The sequence below is a fragment of the Octopus sinensis genome, linkage group LG9 (assembly GCF_006345805.1).
Source record: "Octopus sinensis linkage group LG9, ASM634580v1, whole genome shotgun sequence".
NCBI classification, from domain to species: Eukaryota; Metazoa; Mollusca; class Cephalopoda; order Octopoda; family Octopodidae; genus Octopus; species Octopus sinensis.
In genome coordinates, this window is record NC_043005.1 from 62,111,813 (window position 1) to 62,136,785 (window position 24,973).

Below are 24,973 nucleotides of genomic sequence, written 5' to 3' on the forward strand. Positions count from 1 at the left end.
CCAGTGACTGTTGGTTCTCTTCAGGGCTAGACAATACTTTAGTACCTACAATTCTTAACACTCTACAAAGCTCAGATGAGGCCCACAAAGGAGGAACTTACTCTTACATCTGGAGCAATGCTGCTGCTGCACATTCAGACAGTAAGACTGTGAGCAAGAGGCTGGAGCATGTTTGCAAATGACAATCAATCAGGCAACCCCTTTGTGGATGTGGTCTAGGATATGTGTATATTGAAGCCGTCTCAGTCATTGAATTGATACACTAGTTGAGTTAAGGTTGTGCTTTCAGCAGAAGAGGTCCAAGATGACAATGAGAGCCAACATTTGGATATCTCTGCTATATGTTTGTATTATTATTTAGGTAGTGAGCTGGCAGAATCATTAGCATGCTGGGCAAAATGCTAAGTAACATTTTGTCCATTTCTCTATTCTGAGTTCAAATTCTGCCAAACTCAACTTTACCTTTCATCCTTTTGGGGTCAATAAAATAAGTACCTGTCATGCTCTGTGGTCGATGTAATCAGCTTTCCTGCCCCAAACTCGCTGGCTTTGTGCCAAAATTTGAAATAATAATAATTATTATTATTGTTGTTGTTGTTGTTATTATGCAATCCCATGAGAGAAGTCCAGTATTTTCAAATCTAAACTAATCATTTCTCATATGATTTTTTTCCTTTTATTTTAAATATGTGTATGACTTTATCACATGAGAAAGTGTAATATATAAGACCATTTTGTAGACCTTCTGAGATTGTTGGTGGAAACAAAGGAAAAAACAATGATTTATTTGTAGATTAAAGACCTTGTAGCCCAGTTTAACACCACTAACTTGCAAGGCTAGATGGTGGTATTAAATGGGGTGACAGATTAAGTCTGTTATACAGGAATAAGTACAGTCCATTTGCCCAAATTAATTCACAAGAATTCATGGGCTATGGTAGAAAATATAGTGGGATTGAAGCAGGAACCTCGTGATTAGGAGCTAACTTTTTAACCACACAGCCATACCTTATCCAACCTTTACCAGAGGTACCTAGCAGCATGTTAGCATTCATTCACATTATATAACCCCACAAAAGTGTAGCTAACTGAATGGTTAATATTTCTTCTGTAAAACCTGATGTAGAATGTATTTCAATTACATATATAATTCTATTCAAATTCTTAATTTCCCCCATTACATTAGAAATTGATCAAAGATAACCTTTAGATCATTTTCCTTAAGTTATTATTGCTTGTTCTTTGGTGATTGATCTGGAAGCTAAATGATGGTGAAAATATTACCAAAGTACTTGTTCAATAAAGCTTCTTCTCTCAATGATATATTGGTTTATTTCTCTTGAAATATTTATGTATTCATGTTTGCCATCCTTCTCTTCTCTCACTTCAATATAATTATTCAGTTTAGCTTTTAAGAGTGTACAATAGAGAACTGCATTATATAATGTTTTAGCAATAAATTATGAAATTAGATTTACCCAGAGATAATGAAGGAATATAAATTAACTTATTACTTTAGCTTGATACAATGAGATTGTAAAACTAACTTCATAAATGATTCAGGCCATTTTAAACTGGACTCTTTATCAATTCTGTAACAGGATTATTTATGTAGGTTTTCTGTCATTCTGTTAGAATTTGGATACTTTTCTTACAGCTGTTCTGTTTTTTTTTTTTTTAATGAATTTAATTTTGAATGAAAAAAAACCCTTTAGAATTTGACACCAGAAGTTTTTTGTTATTTATTTATATATTTATGTTTTGCAATGACAGTTTTCTCATTTCTCTCATAGTTTGTCTTTGCATCGGTGTCTGAACATTAGAGTTTAGAGTCAAATTGTTCCAGTTTATTTTAAATATGATATGTTTCAATTGTTATAAAGAATGTATGATTTAGCACAATAAAATAAAAATATATATTAAAAAAGGTAAAATGAACTTGTGACTGGGATTTTGTCTTGTAAACTAACTATAAATATTGCAAATTCATCCTTGCTTAAGGCACTTTATTTTATTTTGTATCAGCCAAATATATTGTGCAAAATAGGCACCTCCTGCAAGGACTACACATTAGACTTTGCCTACAAATGAGTTTCACAGACAGAGGGACATAACATTTTGTGTTTCTACTTTGTATGACAGATGAAATGCAGTTTGTATCAGGTAAATCAGTGGTTTAATACACAGATATGATACTTTTTCTCTAGCCAAAATATTGTACAATAGAAATAATGATAGAAAACACAGTGTATCTTTTTTTGCTAAATTTATTTTAAAAAGGTTTTCCTCCCAAATGAAAATTATGTAATAATGCGTTGTGTTGTTGATGCTCATATATATATATGTATTTACATATATATAGTATATGTATTTTTTCTTTCTTTTTTTTAATATTGGACCCAGTTTGCTGGGACATACAAAGGTTCTTTTCCCACTAGTTCCACTATATGAATCAGATCTTTTACTGCTTGCTCTATTGGCCCATTGACAATAGTTTTGTCAAAGAAGTGACCGTAACGAATAACCATTGTTTTGGATGTGTTGATCATCTTTTGAAGTTCTTCATCCTGGAAAAACAAAGAAAAAATATAAAATAATTTTAATTCAAAAATTTCAAAAACTGAAATTTTAAAAATTTATCCAAATTTATAAAATATAGTAGTAATAAGAGATTAACTTTATAAAAATTATGATAATTATGTAGCAAACCTAAAATATTTCCAAACCACCCCACAAAAACAACAAAAAACTATCAAGCTTTAAGAAAGTGGTTGTTATTTGGTCCTAAGTTAGCTCTGTTTGAGCAAACAAATAACCAAAGGTATTCCAGCACTGCTGGAAGGCACATGGCTCACTGGTTAGAACACCAGGGTTACAACTGAGAAGTTGTGAATTTGATTCAACTTTACCTTTCATCCTTTTGGGGGTCAATAAAATAAGTGCCAGTCATGCCCTGTGGTTGATGTAATCAACTTACCTGCCCCAAACTTGCTGGCTTTGTGCCAAAATTTGAAATTATTGTTGTTGTTGTTATTATTGTGTAATCCCATGAGAGAAGCTCAGTATTTTCAAATCTAAACTAATAATTTCTCACAAGACTTTTTCCTTTTATTTTAAATATTCTTAATATGTGTATGAATTGATCACATGAGAAAGTGTAATATATAAGTGTGCTCGGTAGTGCAGTGAAAGCATGTTATAAAAATAAGACTATTGAATAATAATAATAATAATAATAATAATAATAATAATGGTTTTAAATTTTGGCACAAGGCCAGCAAGTTTAGGAGAGGGCCTAAGTCTTACATCAGCCCCAGTACTCAACTGCTAGTTATTTTATTGACCACAAAAAGACAAAAGGCAATGTCAACCTTGGTGGGATTTGAACACAGAATGTATAGATGGATGAAATGCTGCTAAGCATTTTGCCTGAGGTGCTAATGATTCTGCCAAATTGCTGCCTTTTTAATGATATAGTACTCTATTTTATCAATCCCACAGTGATAAAAGGCAAAATTGCCTTTGGCAGAATTTTAACTCAGAGTGTCAAGATCTGCGAGAAATATCACAAAGCATTTTGTCCACTTCATAATGATTTTGCAAATCCAATCCTCATAATAATAATAATGATAATGATTATTGTTATAATCATTAAAGCAGCAAGCTGGCAAAATTATTAGCATGCTTAGCAGCATTTTGTCTGTCTTTAAATCTTGAGTTCAAATACCACAATACTTTCATACTTTCAGGGTTGATGAAATAAGTACCAGCTGAGCTCTGGGGTCAAGGTAATCAACTAACACCCTCCTTCAAAATTTCAGGCCTTGTGCCTATAACAGAAATGATATTTAAGAAATATATTTTTTTCATCTTTTCCTTAATATCTAATTATATTGAATAGTTAACTTGTACCAAAAATGTAATTTCAGAAATATCTAATTCTAGGAAAAAACTGAAATTTGGTGGGAGGAGGCTAGTCATTTTCATCAACCCCAGTGCTCAACTGGTACTTATTTTATCAACCCCTTAAAGAATGAAAGGCAAAGTTGACTTTGGTGGTATTTGAACTCAAAATGTAAAGCCAGAAGAGATTCTGCTGAGCATTTTGTCTGGCAACTAACGAGTCTACTACCTTACTGCCTTCTTAGAGTTGATGACGCTGATAATAATAATAATAATAATGAACTCTCCTGTCAAAGACGATGTATGAGTGTTCAGCTTTTGCTAAACGATCTGCACAAATGATTTGTTTATAGTGATCAAATGTTCCATGCTGTACATTAGCTCACTTCCTCCATCAAATGAGTGTTGCCTGAAAAGGTGCATGGAGTAGCACAGGTCAGGTGTTGAGGTAACTGCAGAGAAATGTGAGATGAAGTGTTTTGCTCAAGAACACATTGCACCACCCGGTCTAGGAATAAAAATGGTGATCTCATGGTCATGTGAGCAACACCCTGACTACTAGGCCATGTGTACTTTCAAATAATAGTTGTTGTTGTTTATTATTACTGGAAAAAGTCTCAGAAATAACAAGCTAGTCCTAGGCTAATAAAACAGAAAATGGCATCGACATGAATTGGAGAACAAGTGTTAAAAATGCCAAAGCCTGTATTCTTTATGGTTTTCTTTTTCTTTTCCAAACAGATTCCTAAACCCCTTTAGAAAAGGTTGGATAATTCTTGAAGCTTTGACATAAGTTTATGTTGAAGTTTGTTTTAAACCAGAAAGTCTTCTTTTTGATGTCAACTACTCAAAAAAAGAAGTGAATCAGAGCAAAGTAATTTACCTTGCCAAAAGGAGAGAGAAAATGTTTATAGTAAGATTGGAAATCTATTTTATTTATTTATTTATTTTATATTGCAATTGGTGACAGAGAATGTTGTTGGTAATAGATTTCCAGCAGGCCAATCACTAGTTTTCCGCATTTCTGACAACCAAAGTGACAAAGAAGTGTCTGCAATTGACACTGAACAAATATCACAATCAAGTTTGTTCAAAAAACAGATTTTGTGTGTGTGCACATGTGTGTGTATAGGTTTTACTTTGCACATGTTTACATCTTTGCAGACATATATCAGGAAAGCTATACACAAAAACAGATATCTATGTGTAAGTATGTGAGTGTGTGTATAGATAGATAAATAGATAGATATATGTTCATAATATATGGATGTGTATTCATCATCATTTTAATGTCTACTTTTGTAATTCTTGTGGGGGTCTGATGAAAATTCTTTGAGGTAGACTTTCTATCTGTCTATGGACAGATTCTCTTCCTCGCTAACTCTCACTTTTTTCCCCCAAGGTAGTATTTTTTTCTCTTGTTCAAACATGTTTCCGTTGAAGATTGCAGGCAATTGAAACTGCTTGTGTGATGATGACATTTACAATTAACATGAAATGTCGAAACATGGAGACACAAATACGCACATGCACACATGCGCACACACGCATGCACACACACAAAGATATGAAGAGATTGTTTCCGGTTTACATCTGCCAAATTCATTCACAAGGTTTTGGTTGGTATGGGGGCTATAGCAGAAGACACTCACCCAAAATGGCACACAGTGGAATTCATCCCCAAACCACATAATTGTGGAATGAACTTCTTAACTACACAGATATTATGGTGCTCTCTCTCTTTTCCTCTCTCTCTCTCACTCATCATCATTGTTTAGCATCCGTTTTTCCATGCTGGTATGGGTTAGACAGTTTCAATGGAAATTGTAAGCCAGGAGACACAAGGCTACTGGCTGTTTTGGATTGCTATGGCTGGATGACCTTCCTAACACCAGCCGCTCCATAGAATGTACTGGGTGTCTTTTTACATGTCACCAGCATAGGTACATTTTACATACACAGACACAGGCACACACACACACATAACACATAATAGAATAGGGATTCGAAATCTGGGCAGGTACCTTATGAAGACTCTGATACAATCCAGATCTGACTAACCATGTGGAATGATAGGAGTATTCAGAATCATTAAGATATGCAATGCAATTAAAGTGTACTTCATTCGATAGGTAAATCCTGAGTTCATTGGGTAACAGAGTTTGTTTCACCCACCTGTATGGCTAACACCTCAATTAAAGCTGTATGGTTTGTCACTATTTAGATGAATGTGTTTCACAACTGTTTTAATATAAGTCAATTAAATGTGCATAACTGCTGCATGAAAGAACACTAGGATACTTATCCAGCAGAAACACATGTTGGAATGGAATACAAAGAAAATATTTTCAATAAATAAATTTTAAAAATGTATAATTCTCCATTCTTTATAATGATGTATGTTTATATATTGGGTCATCCCATAAATAATGCGGATTTTTTATACTTCTTTCGTTTATCAAAATTAAGATAAACAAAGTTCTTTTAATCTAAAATATACTCTCCTTCATTTTCTACAATGCTCTTCCATCTATCTGGTAGACTTACAAGGCCCCTCTTCCAAAATTCCCTTATCTGTGATGAAAAATACTCCTCCAGTACTATTCTGAACTTGTCTACAGAATTCATATTTTTTCAATCCAAATGATTTTGAAGTCTGTGAAATAAATGATAATGAGGTGGGGCAATGTCTGGTGAATACGGTGGGTGGGGCATTGTTTCCCATTAAAACTGCTTCAAGCTTTGGAATATCTTCCTTGCCGTACATGACCAAGCATTATCCTGATGGAAGAAAACTCTTCGTCTTGAAACCAAAGATGGTAATTTTTCTTCCAGCACAGGTGTTGATGAATGATTGAATGACCAAATCCAAGCTTCTCTCCTAGTTCCTCAAAAGTTCCAATAGGATTTTGTTCTACCAGGCTTTGCCATTATTGAACTCATAAAGCAAAATATATACTGAATATGCTCCTTTGTCACTTCAATTATAGCTTTGAAAAAATAATGGTTAAAATCAAACTCCACTCTTCAAAACTTGCACTAAGAATAAGGACAAGGTAAAATTACTACCTGCTTTTATAGCAAGTTGAAGTCAGTAGTTTACCCTGTCCCCCTCTGACTTTTAGTTCATGCAATTGAAAAAACTGCATTATTTATGGGATGACCCAATATATATATATATATATATATATATATATAGTGAGGGCACATGGCATAGAGGCTAGGGTGTTGCTCTCATGATCATGAGATCACCGTTTCAGTTCCTGGACTTGGAAGAACATTGTGTTCTTGAGCAAAACACTTCATCTCACATTGCTTTGTGATCACTTTCATACCCGATATGTGGTATACTGTGCACATGATCAGGCACTGTCAATTTGATGGAAAGAGTGAGCTAATATAGAGCACATACATTTCATCACTATAAACAAATCATTTGTGCAGTTCATTCAGTAAGTAACTGAATACTCATATGTAGTCTTTGATGGGAGATTACATAATAAACTTAAATGCACACACACGCAAACACACACACACACACACACACACACACATATAATCAAATCAAATAAACAAACAATAAAATCAACAATAACAAACACTAACAGGGTGTGCATAAGGAATGAATTAATTTGATGTTCAGTAAAAAGAGTCTTTGATGCTTTGGGCATAGCTCTTCATTGGAAAGGAGAAAGGGAAAAATCCAAAGAAGGAAAAGAAATCACCAACAGCGCATGTGTATAAACATTGCTGAAGTGATATATGTATGTATGTTTATATACCTATTTCTTTACTACCCACAAGGGGCTAAACACAGAGAGGACAAACAAGGACAGACAAAGGGATTAAGTCGATTATATCGACCCCAGTGCGAAACTGTTACTTTATTTATCGACCCGGAAAGGATGAAAGGCAAAGTCGACCTCGGCGGAATTTGAACTCAGAACAACGGCAAACGAAATACGGCTACGCATTTCGCCCGGCGTGCTAACGATTCTGCCAGCTCACCGCCTTATGTATGTTTATATACATGCACACACACACACACGTGCACGCATGCATAGACATACATATATGTATGTCTATATACATGTTTGTATGTGTGTGCATGGCGTGTATTTATATAAGTCAATTCTATGCTATGGTAGGAGACACTTGCCCAAGATATCACAGTGTAGGATTGAATCGAGAATATGTGACTGCAGGAACCACAAAGTGTAAAGCTGATAATCTAGTCTCCTTCAGAAGCATCAAGGATGAGCCTCAAAAGTACCATCTGCTGGGCTAAATTATGTAATTGCTTGATGCTTAATAACCAGACATATCAGTTAACTACTAGTGGTCAGTTTCTAGTTACTTTGCAGATTAGGGAGAATAGGAAGTGTAACATCTTTGCTATGTTGTTCACAGCATAATAAACAGATATGGTAAATAGTTGTAGTAGTAGTAGAAATAATAATAATAATAATTCTTTCCACTGGAAGCACAAGGCCTTAAATTTGGGGGAAGGGATTAAGTCAATTACATCAACCCCAGTGTGTAACTGGTACTTAAATTATTGATCCTGAAAGGATGAAAGGCAAACTCCTTCACCAAACATCGACTGCACCTAAGAATTTATTATTATTATTATTATTATTGAGTGAGAGAGTGCATACCATCAAAGTGACACGGGGGTTCAAATATATGAAGCCCAACATACCCATCATAACTACCTGTCTGATAAGGGTACACTGATGCAGTACCAGGCAGTGGCTCTCATGGCTTCTGATCTTAACTGATTGGAAGTGTTATCATGTATATGATTTGTCTTGGTGTAAAAGATGGGCTACAGCAAATATTCCGCTCAATACCACAGATTTGCTTGTTAGTTGCTTGACCTTAACCAGTTGATGATCATAAGAAGAAGTAGTGGGGTAGCAACAAAGCCATATGCTGTGAGGAATTCTTTGGGGTTTGAATAATTCACCTCTGGAAATATAGGTATTTCATTCAACATCCTTAAACAAATCATATTCAGAGGCCTTTTGAGTGGGATGGGCTACTCGACTTGAAGAAAATTCTAACTGGGCCCCACCTACAAGGTCATGCACTATCTATCTTGATATGAGATCACCATGTCACGAACATATAGATGTGATGCATGTTCCTGGTGTACCCTTATCAGACGGATAGTCATGATGGGTATGTTGGGCTTCGTATATTTGTACACCAGTGTCACTTTGATGGTGTGCACTGCTCTCTCACTCAGTAATAATAATAGTAATAATAAATTCTTAGGTGCACGCGCTGATGTTTGGTGAAGGAGTTTGCTTCACAATCATGTGTTTTTGGGTTCAGTTCCACTGTGTAGTACCCTGGGCAAGTGTTTGTTATTATTCCCTCAGTTCAACCAATGTCTTGTGAGTGAATCTCGTAAAACAAAACTGTACAAAGCTTGTTGTATTTATGTGTTTGCGGGTGTGCATGCGCACATGTTAGAATGTTTACATTATGTGTTTGTATCAGCTATGGTTGGAATTCTTGTAATTTCTTTGCCAATAAATCATCTAATAGCTTTGCTTCAAAAACAGCTAGCTAAGGGCAGAAAAATGGATGTACAAACAAATGACAGAATCAATATATATGTATGTGTGAGTGCATGTGTGTCTGTATGTGTGTGTGTGTATGTATATATATATATATATATAGATAGATAGATAGATAGATAGATAGATAGCTATGTTTGTAAATCATATTTGTAATATCTTATGAATGGGAAATGCAACAACTAAAGCATGGAGTTTATTCAGTAAATAGTGATTTTTGTTAATATTACACTAAAAGGCATCAGTGTTTTTGCATTTGCCTATTTATGCATACCTGTGCTTGTGTGTGAATGTATACATATGTTTAAATAAATTAATCTAGCCTTAATTTTATAATACTGTAGAGATTTCAAACCGTAAGATTCTGTGTGAGATGTCTTCAGAACAAAAGACTTCCTCCAACGTTGTAAATGTCAAAGAATAAACTTAAAAGTAACATTAATAACTTGTCAAACAGAAAACTACATCTATTTCCTACCCAGCTTCTTTTATTGAGCTAACTACTATCTTACAAACATTCTCATTCTTTATCATTTCTTGCAAAGCAGCGACTACAATCAAATTTACAAAATGTTAGACTAGTAAAAGATTACATTGTGTGTATGTTTGACATTTTAAAATCCCACAAATGCTTTTTTTTTCTTTTTTGTTTATTCATTTTCCTATATTTAAAAATATCATTTATTTATTTAACTTTATTATTTTTATATTTTTAAGTTTATTTACTCAGTAATCGAGTCTGGTTAGTTTCATAGTGTGAAATCCTAAACAGATTTGAAATCACAGTGTAAAAATAACGATAAATAAAATATATAAAATAATAAGAAAAACATTAAATTAAATATAATTCCAATGTTTGTTTCCTCTTATATTTCACATTCATTTGCTTTCGAAATTCAGAAACATAAATAAAAGCATGCACACAAAAAGAAACAGAAAAACAATAATAACAAAAAGACAAAGAGAAACAAAAACAAACATCAGTACAACATGAAATAAAACTATTTAGAAAAAACGAAAATTAATAACATAAACACAATTTTAAAAAACTTCTCAAATTAATAACTTTTTTTCCCCAGTTTCTGTTCGTGAAAGTCAATACTTAAAGTTATGTCAAGTGTTCTTTTAAATATTTTTATAATTCATTGAAAATAAAATTAATTCTTACTGAAAATGGTTGAGGGAGATCATTTACTGTATGTCTAGCATTTTTTTCAAACCTCGTGGCTTTTAGTATTTCAAAAGATGGTGGTGCTACAAATATCACATATGGTTTGATGTCTGCTGTTCGTAAAAATTTAAGAGCCTGAAAGAAAAATAACAGTAAAAGGTAAAAATGGAAGAGCAAAATATATAAAATAAAATTAAAATGGTAACCATTCCTAAGGATATTAGTATTTGATTATCTGTTAGTTTTATATTGCAGATCAATTAATTAATCTAGCAACTGAGGTTGGATTGTTAAAGTCAGCTTATAATAATGATTTCTCACATTGACAAAAATGCTTATACATTTGAAGAGAAGGGTTTCACCTTAGAATATGTCTAGTATTTGTAGATCCAAGAAGAAGGAAAAGCAAAGTTGACTTAGGTTGGATCCAAACTTGTGGTGGACAGGGATACAGTTCAATACGGCAAATTATGTTTCTTCCTTGATTTTTAGATTTTAAACAACTCTGGAGGAAGATTTTGTCAACCAATTACTTGGATGATCTTGAATGAATTTTTAAAATTCACTATGTTACATATATGAGTCCTTACCATATTTGTATTTAGCAGGCAGGTATGTGATAAGTACTTGTGTCAGTGTTACATAAAATGCACCCATCTGGGTGGCATGCGAAAAGCACCCCATGCCAGTGTCATGTGAGGAGCACACATGTTAGTGTTACATAAAATGCACCCATGCCAGCACCAGATATAAATCACCCATGCTGGTGCTTCATAGAAAGCACCCTGTACACTCTGTAAGGTGGTAGACATTAGGAATGGCATCCAGTCATAGAAACTGTCAGAACATGACTGGAGCTTGGAGCAATACTCTGGCTTGCCAGCTCCTGTCAAGCCATCCAACCCATGCCAGCATGGAAAATGGATGATAGATGATGATGATGAACATTTCTCTGAAGGTATTGTAAATGCTGCAAGGCTTTTGTCTGTTCTACTTATTGCTAACATTATAAGTTATAATAATGATTTTTAACAGAGGCACAAGGCATAGTCAAGCCATTCAACTCCAATGTATGACTGGTACTTATTTTATAAAACTCTCTCTCCCCAGATAAAAGACAAATTTGACACTGGCTATTCCTTCTACACACATTGTTTTCTACTTTGATAGTAACTCTTTAGCATTCAGATTACTCTGTCAAATGTGATGCTTATTTATTCACATTATTTTGAATTAATCATGCATTATCTTGTAATACCAAGATTTTGATGTAATTGCTTATATTTAGAATGACATTGTAGGGTAGGTGTAAGAGGCTGGATTTTTGTCAGTTTAAACATAAGACACGTCGAATATTTGGGCTAGATATGGTCAGTTTAAATGCTAAATAGTTAAACATAATAACAGGCACATATCAGGAATTAACTCTTTAGATTTTAACGTTAATCATTATGGAAAATATAAGCAGCAATTTGAGACAGAAAATAGCAACAGACCCAATAAAGGGACTCTAACCATGTTTCTGTAAAAAAGGGAGAGATAGGAGGATTAAATCATCCTGTCAGTGATCTTGTTTCTATTTCTGTCTCAAATTAGTGTTATGTTGTCCAATAACAGAGTAACATTCAACTTTAGAGAATAGTTAAATCTTGTTTTACCTGTGTATGCGGTGTTAAGACACACACTTTTCCTGAGTTGATCACACATTTTATGGAATCAATGCTTGAGCCATATAAATTTCCTTTATACTCTCCATACTCAACAAATCTTTGAAAAGAAACCAAAAAGAAGGCATATAGATATAAAACAAAATAGAGAGAAAGGGGTGAGGAGATGGGAGAGACAGAGGAAGAAAAGAAGGAGGAGTGAGAGACTTTGAAAAATCAGAATAATTATACAAGTATTGAAAGGGGAGTGGGAAAAAACATAAATAGAACTGATTCAAATGCTTATTGTTATCATATTGTAATGAATGTAAACACAATTGATTATAAGTAAAAAGATAAGGAAATCCATCACAATGCTGAATAAAGAGAAAAATAAATTTATTCAGTTTTTGCTTTAATAATTTTTAATTGGGAAATGATAGATTCAAAATCTGAAATATTGATGAAATTTATATCTATTTAGCATCGAAGTGACTTTCATCACTCTTCTTTGTACAACAATACTTCTTTCAATAACAATACTTCAAATGAGCTACAAGTTCTTACTAATAACTAAATCTGTGTGGTTTTTTTTTTTTTTTTTAAATAAACCTATATAGCTATCAACAATGTTGAGCTTACACTGTTTGAAAGGAAATTTTTTTTTTAAATCAGAAATTCAACTTTAATCTCAAGGCATTTAACTTATTTAAATCAACAATTTTTTTTTCTTCTTTATTTATATATGTAAATATAGAAGTACTGCGTCAATAATGGACAACCAGAATAAATTTGATCAAATACTGATTAGCACTGGTTTCCATGCCAAATTCTGTGCTTCAACATTAAAGTCTAGAACAAATCTCATTCACAAGATGCCCTGTGTGGGTGTGTGTATAAACAGACACATGCATATTTATTTGTATATAGATGTGTGTGTGTGTACATATATATATATCTATTTAGCATTGAAGTATTAAAGATATATATATATATATATATATAAATTTTCTGCTTTACTTATTTAAAGTCATTGGACTACAGCCATGCTGGGGCAGCACCATGAATAATTTTACTCTAACAAATTGACCCCAGTACTTATTTTTAAAGCTTGGTACTTATTTCTATTGGTCTCTTTTACCCAACTGCTAGGTTACAAGGGAGGAAAACAAACCAACCCTGGTTGTCAAGAGGTGGTAGGAGACAAACACAACCACAAAGACACACATACAGCTATATGTACATACATATAAAAACATGGCAGGCTTCTTTCAGTTTCTTTCTACTAAATCCACCCACAAGGGTGATAGTAGAAGACACTTGTCCATGCATAGGGACTGAACCTAGAATTATTTAGTTGGGAAACAAACTTTTTACTACACAGCCATGCCTGTGCTTATGCATATCTATGTATGTGTGAGTATGAGTATGCTTATATCACCTTGACTTGACATTGCAGGATAGATGTAAATGGGTGTCATTGTCATACAAGCAGTGTGGTGAATTTCCAATATTGTGTGAAAGCATATTAGGTCACGGAGAGGTATTACCTAGTAACAGATGAAGGTCGGCAACAAGAAGGACCTCCAGCCAATGGACATTAAAATAATAATGAAGTGAGACCAAAAAGTATAAAATAACCTGAAAACATTCTCAGTATATATATATATATATATATATATATACACACATATTCTTTTACTTGTTTCAGTCATTTTGAATGTGGTCATGCTGAAGCACCACCTTTAGTGGAGCAAATCGACCCCCAGGACTCATTCTTTGTAAGCCTAGTACTTATTCTATCAGTCTCTTTTGCTGAACCACTAAGTTATGGGGATGTAAACACACCAGCATTGGTTGTCGAGCGATGTTGGGGGGACACAGACACACACATACATACATATATATATATATATATATATACATGACAGGCTTCTTTCAGTTTCCGTCTACCAAATCCATTCACAAGGCTTTGGTCAACCTGAGGCTATAGTAGGAGTCACTTGCACAAGGTGTCACACAGTGGGATTGAACCCAGAACCATGTGGTTGTTAAGCAAGCTACTTACCACACAGTCACTCCTGCGCCTATATATATAAAATAAATAAATATAACATATATATATATATATATATATATATATGTATATGATTATATGGGTACAGGATGTCACCAACAGTGCAAATAACATGAAATACCTAAAGAAACGAGTTAAGTACATAGCCAATGAGAAAAAAATGGAAAACAGGACAGTAAACACAGAGAAAGGACCCTTCATCAGCTGTCTATCTACTCCTCATTTTGAGTATTCAATGACAAAATGAGTCTTCAGAGACAGTTGCTGCCATAAATTCTAAAATGGAATTTAGGATTTATGGAGGGTCAGAGTTGGGAAGTAAAACATGACAGTGGAGATATACAAGGAAACTAAATGAAAACAAACATGGAGGGCCGTTAGACCAGAATGAGAGGACAATTGTGAAAGTTTGGAGAAACATTTTTTTGAAAATAGAAAAGATAGAAGAGAGAGAAAAAACATGTCTTCTCTTTTGAACTGTGCAGGAAAAGAAAGGTGTCATCAACAGTCTTTCACTCCCACACTGATTAACAAACCCCAACCCCACCTCAAACACACCCAAATCCCATATATAGAATCACAAAGCCCCAAATCCTCAGATCTGTTTGACAACGAATGCGAGAAAGTTCTCCAAAAAAGTTAGCAAGGAATGTTTTAAAGAAATCTCCCCACCCAAGTTAACAAAGAACTTACTAGATCTATGAACTAAAGTGCAAAATTTATATTATAACTTCCAATGAAATCATTCTTTTTCTTTTTTCAAATACACACAAATACACACACACACACAGATATATATGGTAGGTTAGTAGGGGTAAGATAATCCAAGTATTCCTACCTTAGGAAGCACTCATGTAGTGAACAATCACTATGGAATTGTTGAAACAATTGTCAAGCATGAAATAAAAATATCACAGACAACAATCTTCAATTTTTATTTTATTTTATTTTATTTCATACATACATACATACATTTAAATAGTTAGATTTACAGATGTGCTAATTGAAGCATTTTATGAGAAGGATGAGAAAATAGAAATGTGTAGCTTAGAGAACAACTGCAAATTTCTGCAGGATAGCCTACAAAGGGCTACAGACAAAATTTGTGGCTGGTGCATAATTGCAGCCAGAACTAGGATAACATGGTGATGGAACAGTGAAGTAGACACTGCCAAAAGGGCAAAGAAACAGGCATGGAAGGACTGCATGAGTGGGGATAGTAGACAACTATACCAGGAAGTTAGAAGACAAGGAAACAGACAGGCATATTTAGCCAGATGTGAAGCAGAAAAGAAGAAGTTTGCCTATTTTCAGCAGCAATAAGTCGAGAGGTATGAGGTGTTCTGGATTGCAAGACAATTTGTTGGAGAAAATCAAGATAATGTAGGAAAGAAGTGTGTTCAAATGGAGGATAGTACACTTGCACTTAATGAGAGGCATGGAAATACAAAATTGAAAGACTGCTAAATGTGGAGAATGCATGGGGAAAAGAAAACTCTTCCTTAGACTTCCCCCATCTCCCCATCCAAATTTATCACTCATTTTATTCCCCTTCCATCTCTCTTCCACTTACCCTTTGTACCCTCATACACCTACCTGGATACAATGTGATTATGTTGAATCTATTCCCTACAATACTATAGGCGTAGGAGTGGCTGTGTGGTAAGTAGCTTGCTTACGAACCACATGGTTCCGGGTTCAGTCCCTCTGCATGGCACCTTGGGCAAGTGTCTTCTACTATAGCCTCGGGGCGACCAAAGCCTTGTGAGTGGATTAGGTAGACGGAAACTCAAACAAGCCCGTTGTATATATGTATGTATATATATGTGTGTGTGTATGTTTGTGTGTCTGTGTTTGTGCCCCAACATCGTTTGACAACCGATGCTGGTGTGTTTACGTCCCCGTAACTTAGCGGCTCAGCAAAAGAGACCGACAAAATAAGTACTAGGCTTACAAAGAATAAGTCCTGGGGTCGATTTGCTCGACTAAAGGCGGTGCTCCAGCATGGCCAGTCACATGACTGAAACAACATATCCTCCTAACAATTCCTCCTTCTATTTGTGTCCACTCACTACATTCCCTTGTGGAGGCACGTGGATTAGTGGTTAGGGTGTCGGATTCATGATTGTAAGATTGTGGTTTTGATTCCTGGACTGGATGATGCGTTGTGTTTCTGGAACAAAACACTTCATTTCACATTGCTCCAGTCCACTCACCTGGCTAAAATGAGTACTCCTGTGACAGACTAGCATTCTCTTCAGGTGGGAATTTATATGACATGGAAACTAGGAAACCAGCACGACTCAAGACAGTATCTTTACCTTTACCTACAACATTCCCTCCACTCCATCTCCCACTTCCCTTTCACAATCTTACCCATCCACTCACCCCATCAACTTACCCATCCAATCCTTGGTTCTACATCACTTATATACACCACCTTATAACATGAATGTGTAGCAAGGCACCTTTTTCTGTCTCTTTATTCATACTCTAACTCAGTGTTTCTCAAACTTTTTACCCTTGCATAACCCTTAAAATAAATTACATGTCTCAAGGAACCCCAGCACAAAAAAAATTATATACCATATCTTTCTCATATTTTTTCATTGAAGTTAATGAGGAAAATATATATATATATATATATGTATGTATGTATGTATAATATATATGTATGTATGTATGTATAATATATATGTATGTATGTATGTATATCATCATCATCATATCATCATCATCATCATCATCATCATATATATATATATATATAGTTATATATAATAAGGTTAGATAGGATGATGTCTATATTACAATAACCAATAATATGTTAAGCATGAATAGTAATATTAAGATCATGAAATTAGCATTAGCTTATCTCACTCTTTCTCATGGAACCCCTGTTGCGGAACCCCAGTTGAGAAAGGCTGTTATAACCTCTTGTCACTGGGCACAAAGCCACCGCCCTCAATACTACTCTCCCCCTCAGTTGAGAGGTCCTGTCTTGTAAGTTATTTGATGACTTCACTAGTGTTGGTGCCATGTAAAAAAACACCCGATACATTCTGTAAAGTGATTGATGTTAGAAAGGGCATTCAGCCATAGAAACCATGCCAAAGCAGATAGTAGGGCTTGGCACAATTTTCTGGCTTACTAGCTTGTATCAAACCATTCAGCCAATGCCATCAAGGAAAATGAACTTGAATGATGATGATGATTTAACAAAAGAGAAAAAGACTAACTCAATACATGTTGTAGAGCATATTGTGTGAAGCTGGTGAGTCACCCAGTTACTACTCTGAATTTATCTTCAGTATAATCTTTTAGGTGACAAGATTTAATGTCTATAGCTGTCTCTGAGTATGGGAATTAATTGCAATCTTCGGTATGCACACACACATGCACGAACACACACAGATAGATAGATAGATAGATAGATAGATAGATAGATATACATACCTGTTTAGTAAAATACCTTTCTCCATTTCATCTCTAGATACAAAATGGTAATCCCTTCCATCAACTTCATGAGGTTTTTTTAGTCTAGTTGTATCTGGAAGAAAGATATCAAATTGCTGAATACTATCTTTAACCAACATCAATTATAATTTCAGTTTCAATGAAAAACACAAAATATCTATAAATTAAAATGTCTATAAACATAAATTTTCCTCTCTTAATTGTTTAGATTTAAATCATAATAATTATGGCCTAAATAGTCATTTACCCTGGGTATAGTTACTAATGTTGATCTGTTTAGTATTAGTTAATGGCATGACATTTCCTAAATGAATTATTAAAATATGGCAAACTGGTTGAAACAAGTCCCATTCTACTATTACATTTTTCTATATATTTTAAAGTTCACCTGGTTGATTTTATTGGAGTTTGCTACTTTGCTATTTTTTAAAAATAATTTAAAATCCTTCTGGAGAGATAATTTGTCTATAAATTCCATTAATAACGTCATTTAATCAAAGCAGTTCAATTTACTGTATTCCATATGTGAAATCTTACCATATTTAAAAAAAGTAGAACATTATTGGATTTAATTGTTATTATTTAGCACTAGGTCAGAGACCGAGACCTTTGGAAATATTCTGTACGTGAGAAGACCAGGCAGGACAAGTGAGCCCAGCCCACTTATGAATGCCTTTCCTCCCTTGGACACAAAGACCGGTTGAGGCAAGCGAAGTCGATATAGAACCTCATCCGACGACAGACACCCATGCCAACCCCCCATGCTTACAAAGACATGTTGGGGCAAGCGAAATCGAAATCGAAACCGAATTGAACCAGCCAGGATCCCTGGCCTGGTGGTACGTAAAAAGCACTATCCGACTCGTGGCCGTGGCACGTAAAATACTCCAATGCGACCGTACGACAGGCACCCATGCCAACCCCTTTGCTTGTGAAGACATGTTGGGGCAAGCGAAATCGAAATCGAATTGAACCAGCCAGGATCCCTGGTCTGGTGGTACGTAAAAAGCACTATCCGACTCGTGGCCGATGCCAGCACCGCCTCGACTGGCTTCCGTGCCGGTGGCACATAAAATACACCAATCTGACCGTGGCCGTTGCCAGCCCCGCCTGGCACCTGTGCAGGTGGCACGTAAAAAGCACCCACTACACTCACGGAGTGGTTGGCGTTAGGAAGGGCATCCAGCTGTAGAAACATTGCCAGATTAGACTGGAGCCTGGTGCAGCCTTCTGGCTTCCCAGAACCCCGGTCGAACCGTCCAACCCATGCTAGCATGGAGAACGGACGTTAAACGACGATGATGATGATGATGAATCTATAACCAAAGTTATTCCAGCTTTGATGTCCTCTCTCTGTCTCTCTCTTCTTTCCAGGCTCTTTTGTCCAATGTTTCCTTTCATATTTAAGATGGTAGGGTGTGATTTGGCTAATATTTTTAACACGTTAGCATACTGTAATGAGGTTTTCTCAGCTCATATTCAAGCTGTTTAGTTTTACATCTTTGTGTTCAGCATTGAAATCCCTTCAGTGACTGTTTTTCCTTTTATCATTACAAGTTTGATTCAATTACATCAATTCATTTCACTATTCTCACAGAAACACTCGTTGAAAAAGAAATGCTGGACATTGCTCTCTTTTATCATCTGCACTTGGAGTTCATTTTCAACTGCGAATAAATAATGGCTGGCTGATTGCAAGAGTGCAAACTTTCTTAGTTAATAGCGTTTTATGTTGGAAATGATTAATTTTGATTGGCTATGCTTCAGAACACCAAATTTACCACTGGGCATTCCTTTGAATCACAAATATCAAACTGCAGAGGAACTTTGTGGAAGACATGCATTTCCCTAGTTGATGATCTAACCAGCTATTTAATATGAGAGTTAATTAAGTAGTCTTTGCCATGGCCAGGGATCACTGGATTAGAGGTCATGCCAGCATTGAATACATAACATCTAGTATCTAAAAGAATTATCCTCTTGAAATTTGACCTTGTACCTGGTTAGAAGAAATTCAATGGGCATGCTGGTATGGACATGTGAATAGATATGAATGATGATAGGTGAATGGAGTTGTGACAGGAGATTCATGTGGGAGGAAACAATGGAAGAAGACATAAGAAATGGAGAGGGCTGATCTCTAGAGCTGAATTTCACAAAGGAGAATGACAGAGCAAAGCAACAAGTGGTATGATGCTGTGTTTATCTAGACCCAAGCAACCCACACAAGCATCAGAAAATGAAATTTAAAAAAAACGATTATGATGATGAAGATGATAGATGACGACCACTACAACAGGCTCTTAGAGAACAACATCACACAAAAATATAGACAGGCTGCACCACATACCTATCAAGGATCACAAACTGAACTTTGCTTCCAACCCTAAATGCTGCCTGATTAACCTTGCCAAATTCCAAATCGGACTGGTGAGTAAACACATCCTAAGAAGGTTAATAAAGACATAAGGAAGGCATCTAATTTCTCTTTATGGCATAACACAATTGAGGTGTTACATTGGTTTGAGACCAGATGAAGCACTTTTAGAGCCAGGTTCATACAATTCGATATAGTAGACTTTTATCCATCAATATCAATAATGTTACTTGATATGCTAGACAAATTACTGATGTAAGTGATAGAGAAATAGATATAATTATGCATGCTAGGAAAATGCTACTGTTCAACCAGGATTCAACCTGGATCAGTTCATGCAATGGGGGCATATGACAGTGATGATATTTGCAACCTTATAGGGTTTTACATTCTAGACACCTTGGGTAATAAATTCCCCTCTGTCCACTTTGGCTTATATAGAGATGATGCCTTAGCCATCTCCAGAGGCACTAACAGCCATACATTAGATAGGCTTAGAAAAGACATCATACACACCCTCAACAACCTTGGCCTTAAAATCACCATAGAGACTAACCTCACCGTGGTGAACTTCTTGAATGTCAAGCTTGATTTAGACAGTGGCACCTACAGACCATACCACAAACTGAATGATAGGCTATCATACATTAATACAGCCTCCTGCCACCCACCCATAGTGTTCAAAAACTAATAAAGGTATCAGTAAATGGATTTTGATCTTATTTTCAAATAAAGATATTTTCAACGCAGCGGCTCCCACTTACAATGAGGCACTAGCGGCCAGCAGGTTCAAGGACAATATAGTATGTACACCCAGATCGAGCAACCATAAAAGGAAACATCACCGCAAGACCTTATGGGTTACTCCCCACTTCTCCCTAAACGTCTGGACACGTAGGTAAGATTTTTTTTAGGTTGGTTGATAAGCAGTTCATGCAAACACACAAATATAGAAAGATCTTTAACATACATAACTTAAGGATCTCTTTCAGTTGTGCATCCAATGTTAAGAAAAAGTTACTTAGAACTCCTAAACCATGGACAGAGGCAGGTTGTGCATGCAGAATTAGAAATGAATGCTGAGTGGATGGCCAATGTAACACTGAGGCTACAGTGTACCAAGCAAAGGTAGCCTCAAATAGGCGCAGCACAAATATCAGTTACATAAATGCGAGCACAGGGACACCCGCTAAAATTTATGTCGGATTTTGTGAATCCAAATTTAAAATTCACCTGAACAACCACAGATCTTTCATGATCCTAGAGAGATGCAACACTCGCAGCATACATATGGTGCCTAAAGGACGATCATATGCTCTTTAGCATCAGGTGGAAATTACTAGGAACTTGTGGACCTTGTCACAATGGAACAAGACTATGTAAATAGTGTTTGGCAGAAATATATGTAATCCTTATGAGCTCACATGAGCCAGGAGGCTACCTGAACTCCAGGATGGAAACCGTAGGGATTTATCCACATTTTTGGAAATTTTTACTTAAAAATTCAAAAACCTAGCTATCAAACGAAGGAAGACAACTCGCCCAGCCATAACATTTTCAACTATCACCGGCTTTCTTGTGTTTTTAAAAAAATCATTCTTTCCAGAAAACGGTTATCATTTCAAGAAAATTAAGACATGTCTAGTTCACGCTAGATATGAAACCAATGATTTTTTTCTAAAACTGTTACTTTACACATACAGAATTGCTCTTTTTCTGATCTATGATCTTGTAACGAAGATATATATATATACATACATCATCATCATCATTTACTGTCCATTTACTATGCTGGCATGGGTTGGACAGCTTGACAGGAATTGACAAGGCCAGGGGCCATATCAGATTCCATTGCCCATATGCCTGTAAGTATGTATATGTATATGAGTGTGTGTGTGTGTGTGTGTATGCATGTATGGCAAATGGTAGGTGTATAAACTTATGAGGAATATGAACTTGTCAGTTCTAGCAATATTATATTTCTCTAAAGTAAAAAGAATTATCATAATTCAGTTCAGTACTAAGCTGCTTCTTTGCTGTGATATTTAGTTTATACACTCACTCAAACTCACGTATGTAGTATATATGAGCATATGAATTTTAAAGCTAAGCATCAAACCATTTCACTTTTCCCATATACATATACACACATACATACATATATATATATATATATATATGTACACACACACACACACATACCTACATAAATATACATACATGCATACATACATATATATATTTATTTATATTATGGCTGCCCCCTCGTTATCGAGTATGGCCATTGCACGAAGCTTAACAGTTACTGGTGCTGTGATCAAATGTGACTTTTTAGCCCAGCTAAAGATCTACAATGTCTTGTACAAAATTGGCAACTAAAACCTTTACTGGTAATAGCCGGCTGTAGTTGTAACTGGGCTTCATGTACCTTTGCATGTCGTTTAAGTCCTCCTGCCGAATTACACTCTCTTCCACATGCCTGACAGATATGATTAGTATGGGGTGTTACACCACCACCAGTGGCCAGGTTGTCACTCATCTGTCTCATTTTATGACTACGAAGATGACTCATGAGTCCAGCTTTACTGAGGCAGGGTCTTGCACAGACATTGCATGTCAGAATCAAAGGAAGATCCTTCCCTTCTGGAAGTGTAACAGCGATGCCTTTCCTGACATCCCTCCTTACTTTCTCATGTGCAACTTGAGATTTCTCAAACGTAGCTGTCCCCTCATGCACAATCCTTCTCCACCTGCTACGATCAACAGCTATGCCTTCCCATGTGTCAGGAGAGATGCAAGCATCTCTTTATTTATATACATACATGTATACAAACATATATATTCTATTATTATCCTATTTCTAATATGTTCATTGCATTGTATCTTTATTGTGAGTTTATGGTGGTTTTGGAGCATTGGCTCTGATTTTAGCAAGTGGTACTATATATCCCACTAATTCTAAATTTGTATTATATTGTATCTGTAACAGTGTGGACTTGCTGCCCACCTTATTATTACCTTATTAATACCATTAATAACAGTAATAATACATCTTTATTTAGAATTTATTCTTGCTCATGATAGTTTTCTTTTAAACAGTGGGATATTTAAAGTAAGGAACACCTGAGCTAATGTAGTGAATATTTTAGAAATAGATGTTAAAATGTTATTTTCAACTCAAGATCCCAGAGTATGTTGGTCGTGCAGAGGGTGAAATCAATTGGTATTGAAATATACATTACTTTCTGATGTATTCAACGCAAATGTAAGCCTGTTTCTAATATGTTCGTTGCATTGATTATGTGTATCTTTATTGCGAGTTTATGGTGGTTTGGGAGCATTGGCTCTGATTGCAGTAAGTGGTATTATATATACCCTACTGAGTCTATGTATATATGCGTATATACACATCTGTACATGTATACATACATACATATACACACATATTCATTCATACATATGTACATACACACACACACATATATATATATATATATATATATATATGTACACACACACACACACATACCTACATAAATATACATACATGCATACATACATATATATATTTATTTATATTATGGCTGCCCCCTCGTTATCGAGTATGGCCATTGCACGAAGCTTAACAGTTACTGGTGCTGTGATCAAATGTGACTTTTTAGCCCAGCTAAAGATCTACAATGTCTTGTACAAAATTGGCAACTAAAACCTTTACTGGTAATAGCCGGCTGTAGTTGTAACTGGGCTTCATGTACCTTTGCATGTCGTTTAAGTCCTCCTGCCGAATTACACTCTCTTCCACATGCCTGACAGATATGATTAGTATGGGGTGTTACACCACCACCAGTGGCCAGGTTGTCACTCATCTGTCTCATTTTATGACTACGAAGATGACTCATGAGTCCAGCTTTACTGAGGCAGGGTCTTGCACAGACATTGCATGTCAGAATCAAAGGAAGATCCTTCCCTTCTGGAAGTGTAACAGCGATGCCTTTCCTGACATCCCTCCTTACTTTCTCATGTGCAACTTGAGATTTCTCAAACGTAGCTGTCCCCTCATGCACAATCCTTCTCCACCTGCTACGATCAACAGCTATGCCTTCCCATGTGTCAGGAGAGATGCAAGCATCTCTTTATTTATATACATACATGTATACAAACATATATATTCTATTATTATCCTATTTCTAATATGTTCATTGCATTGTATCTTTATTGTGAGTTTATGGTGGTTTTGGAGCATTGGCTCTGATTTTAGCAAGTGGTACTATATATCCCACTAATTCTAAATTTGTATTATATTGTATCTGTAACAGTGTGGACTTGCTGCCCACCTTATTATTACCTTATTAATACCATTAATAACAGTAATAATACATCTTTATTTAGAATTTATTCTTGCTCATGATAGTTTTCTTTTAAACAGTGGGATATTTAAAGTAAGGAACACCTGAGCTAATGTAGTGAATATTTTAGAAATAGATGTTAAAATGTTATTTTCAACTCAAGATCCCAGAGTATGTTGGTCGTGCAGAGGGTGAAATCAATTGGTATTGAAATATACATTACTTTCTGATGTATTCAACGCAAATGTAAGCCTGTTTCTAATATGTTCGTTGCATTGATTATGTGTATCTTTATTGCGAGTTTATGGTGGTTTGGGAGCATTGGCTCTGATTGCAGTAAGTGGTATTATATATACCCTACTGAGTCTATGTATATATGCGTATATAC

The 24,973-nt window shown here is 35.4% G+C and overlaps 1 protein-coding gene and 1 long non-coding RNA gene across 14 annotated transcripts in view; one reads left to right on the top strand and one right to left on the bottom strand.

Moving 5' to 3' along the window:
* Positions 1-2,249: 2,249 nt before the first annotated feature.
* Positions 2,250-24,973, bottom strand: part of LOC115215814 (MAGUK p55 subfamily member 7) — a 930,620-nt gene continuing 907,896 nt past the window's right edge. For 12 of the 13 annotated variants that reach the window (XM_036506006.1, XM_036506002.1, XM_036505998.1 and 9 more), the window contains 5 exons: positions 17,842-17,935; positions 15,224-15,253; positions 12,321-12,429; positions 10,660-10,797; positions 2,250-2,567 (listed from right to left, as the gene is read on the bottom strand). In XM_036506006.1, the coding sequence (XP_036361899.1) occupies positions 2,388-2,567; positions 10,660-10,797; positions 12,321-12,429; positions 15,224-15,253; positions 17,842-17,935 (551 nt within the window). In that variant the 3' untranslated portion in view covers positions 2,250-2,387. The remainder of the gene's footprint in view (positions 2,568-10,659; positions 10,798-12,320; positions 12,430-15,223; positions 15,254-17,841; positions 17,936-24,973) is intronic. The other variant, XM_036506001.1, reaches the window with a different exon arrangement.
* LOC118764861 lies at positions 3,816-23,335 on the top strand. Its single transcript, XR_005000684.1, has 3 exons — positions 3,816-3,826; positions 14,877-15,036; positions 23,324-23,335. It is a non-coding gene; the product is annotated as an uncharacterized LOC118764861 (long non-coding RNA).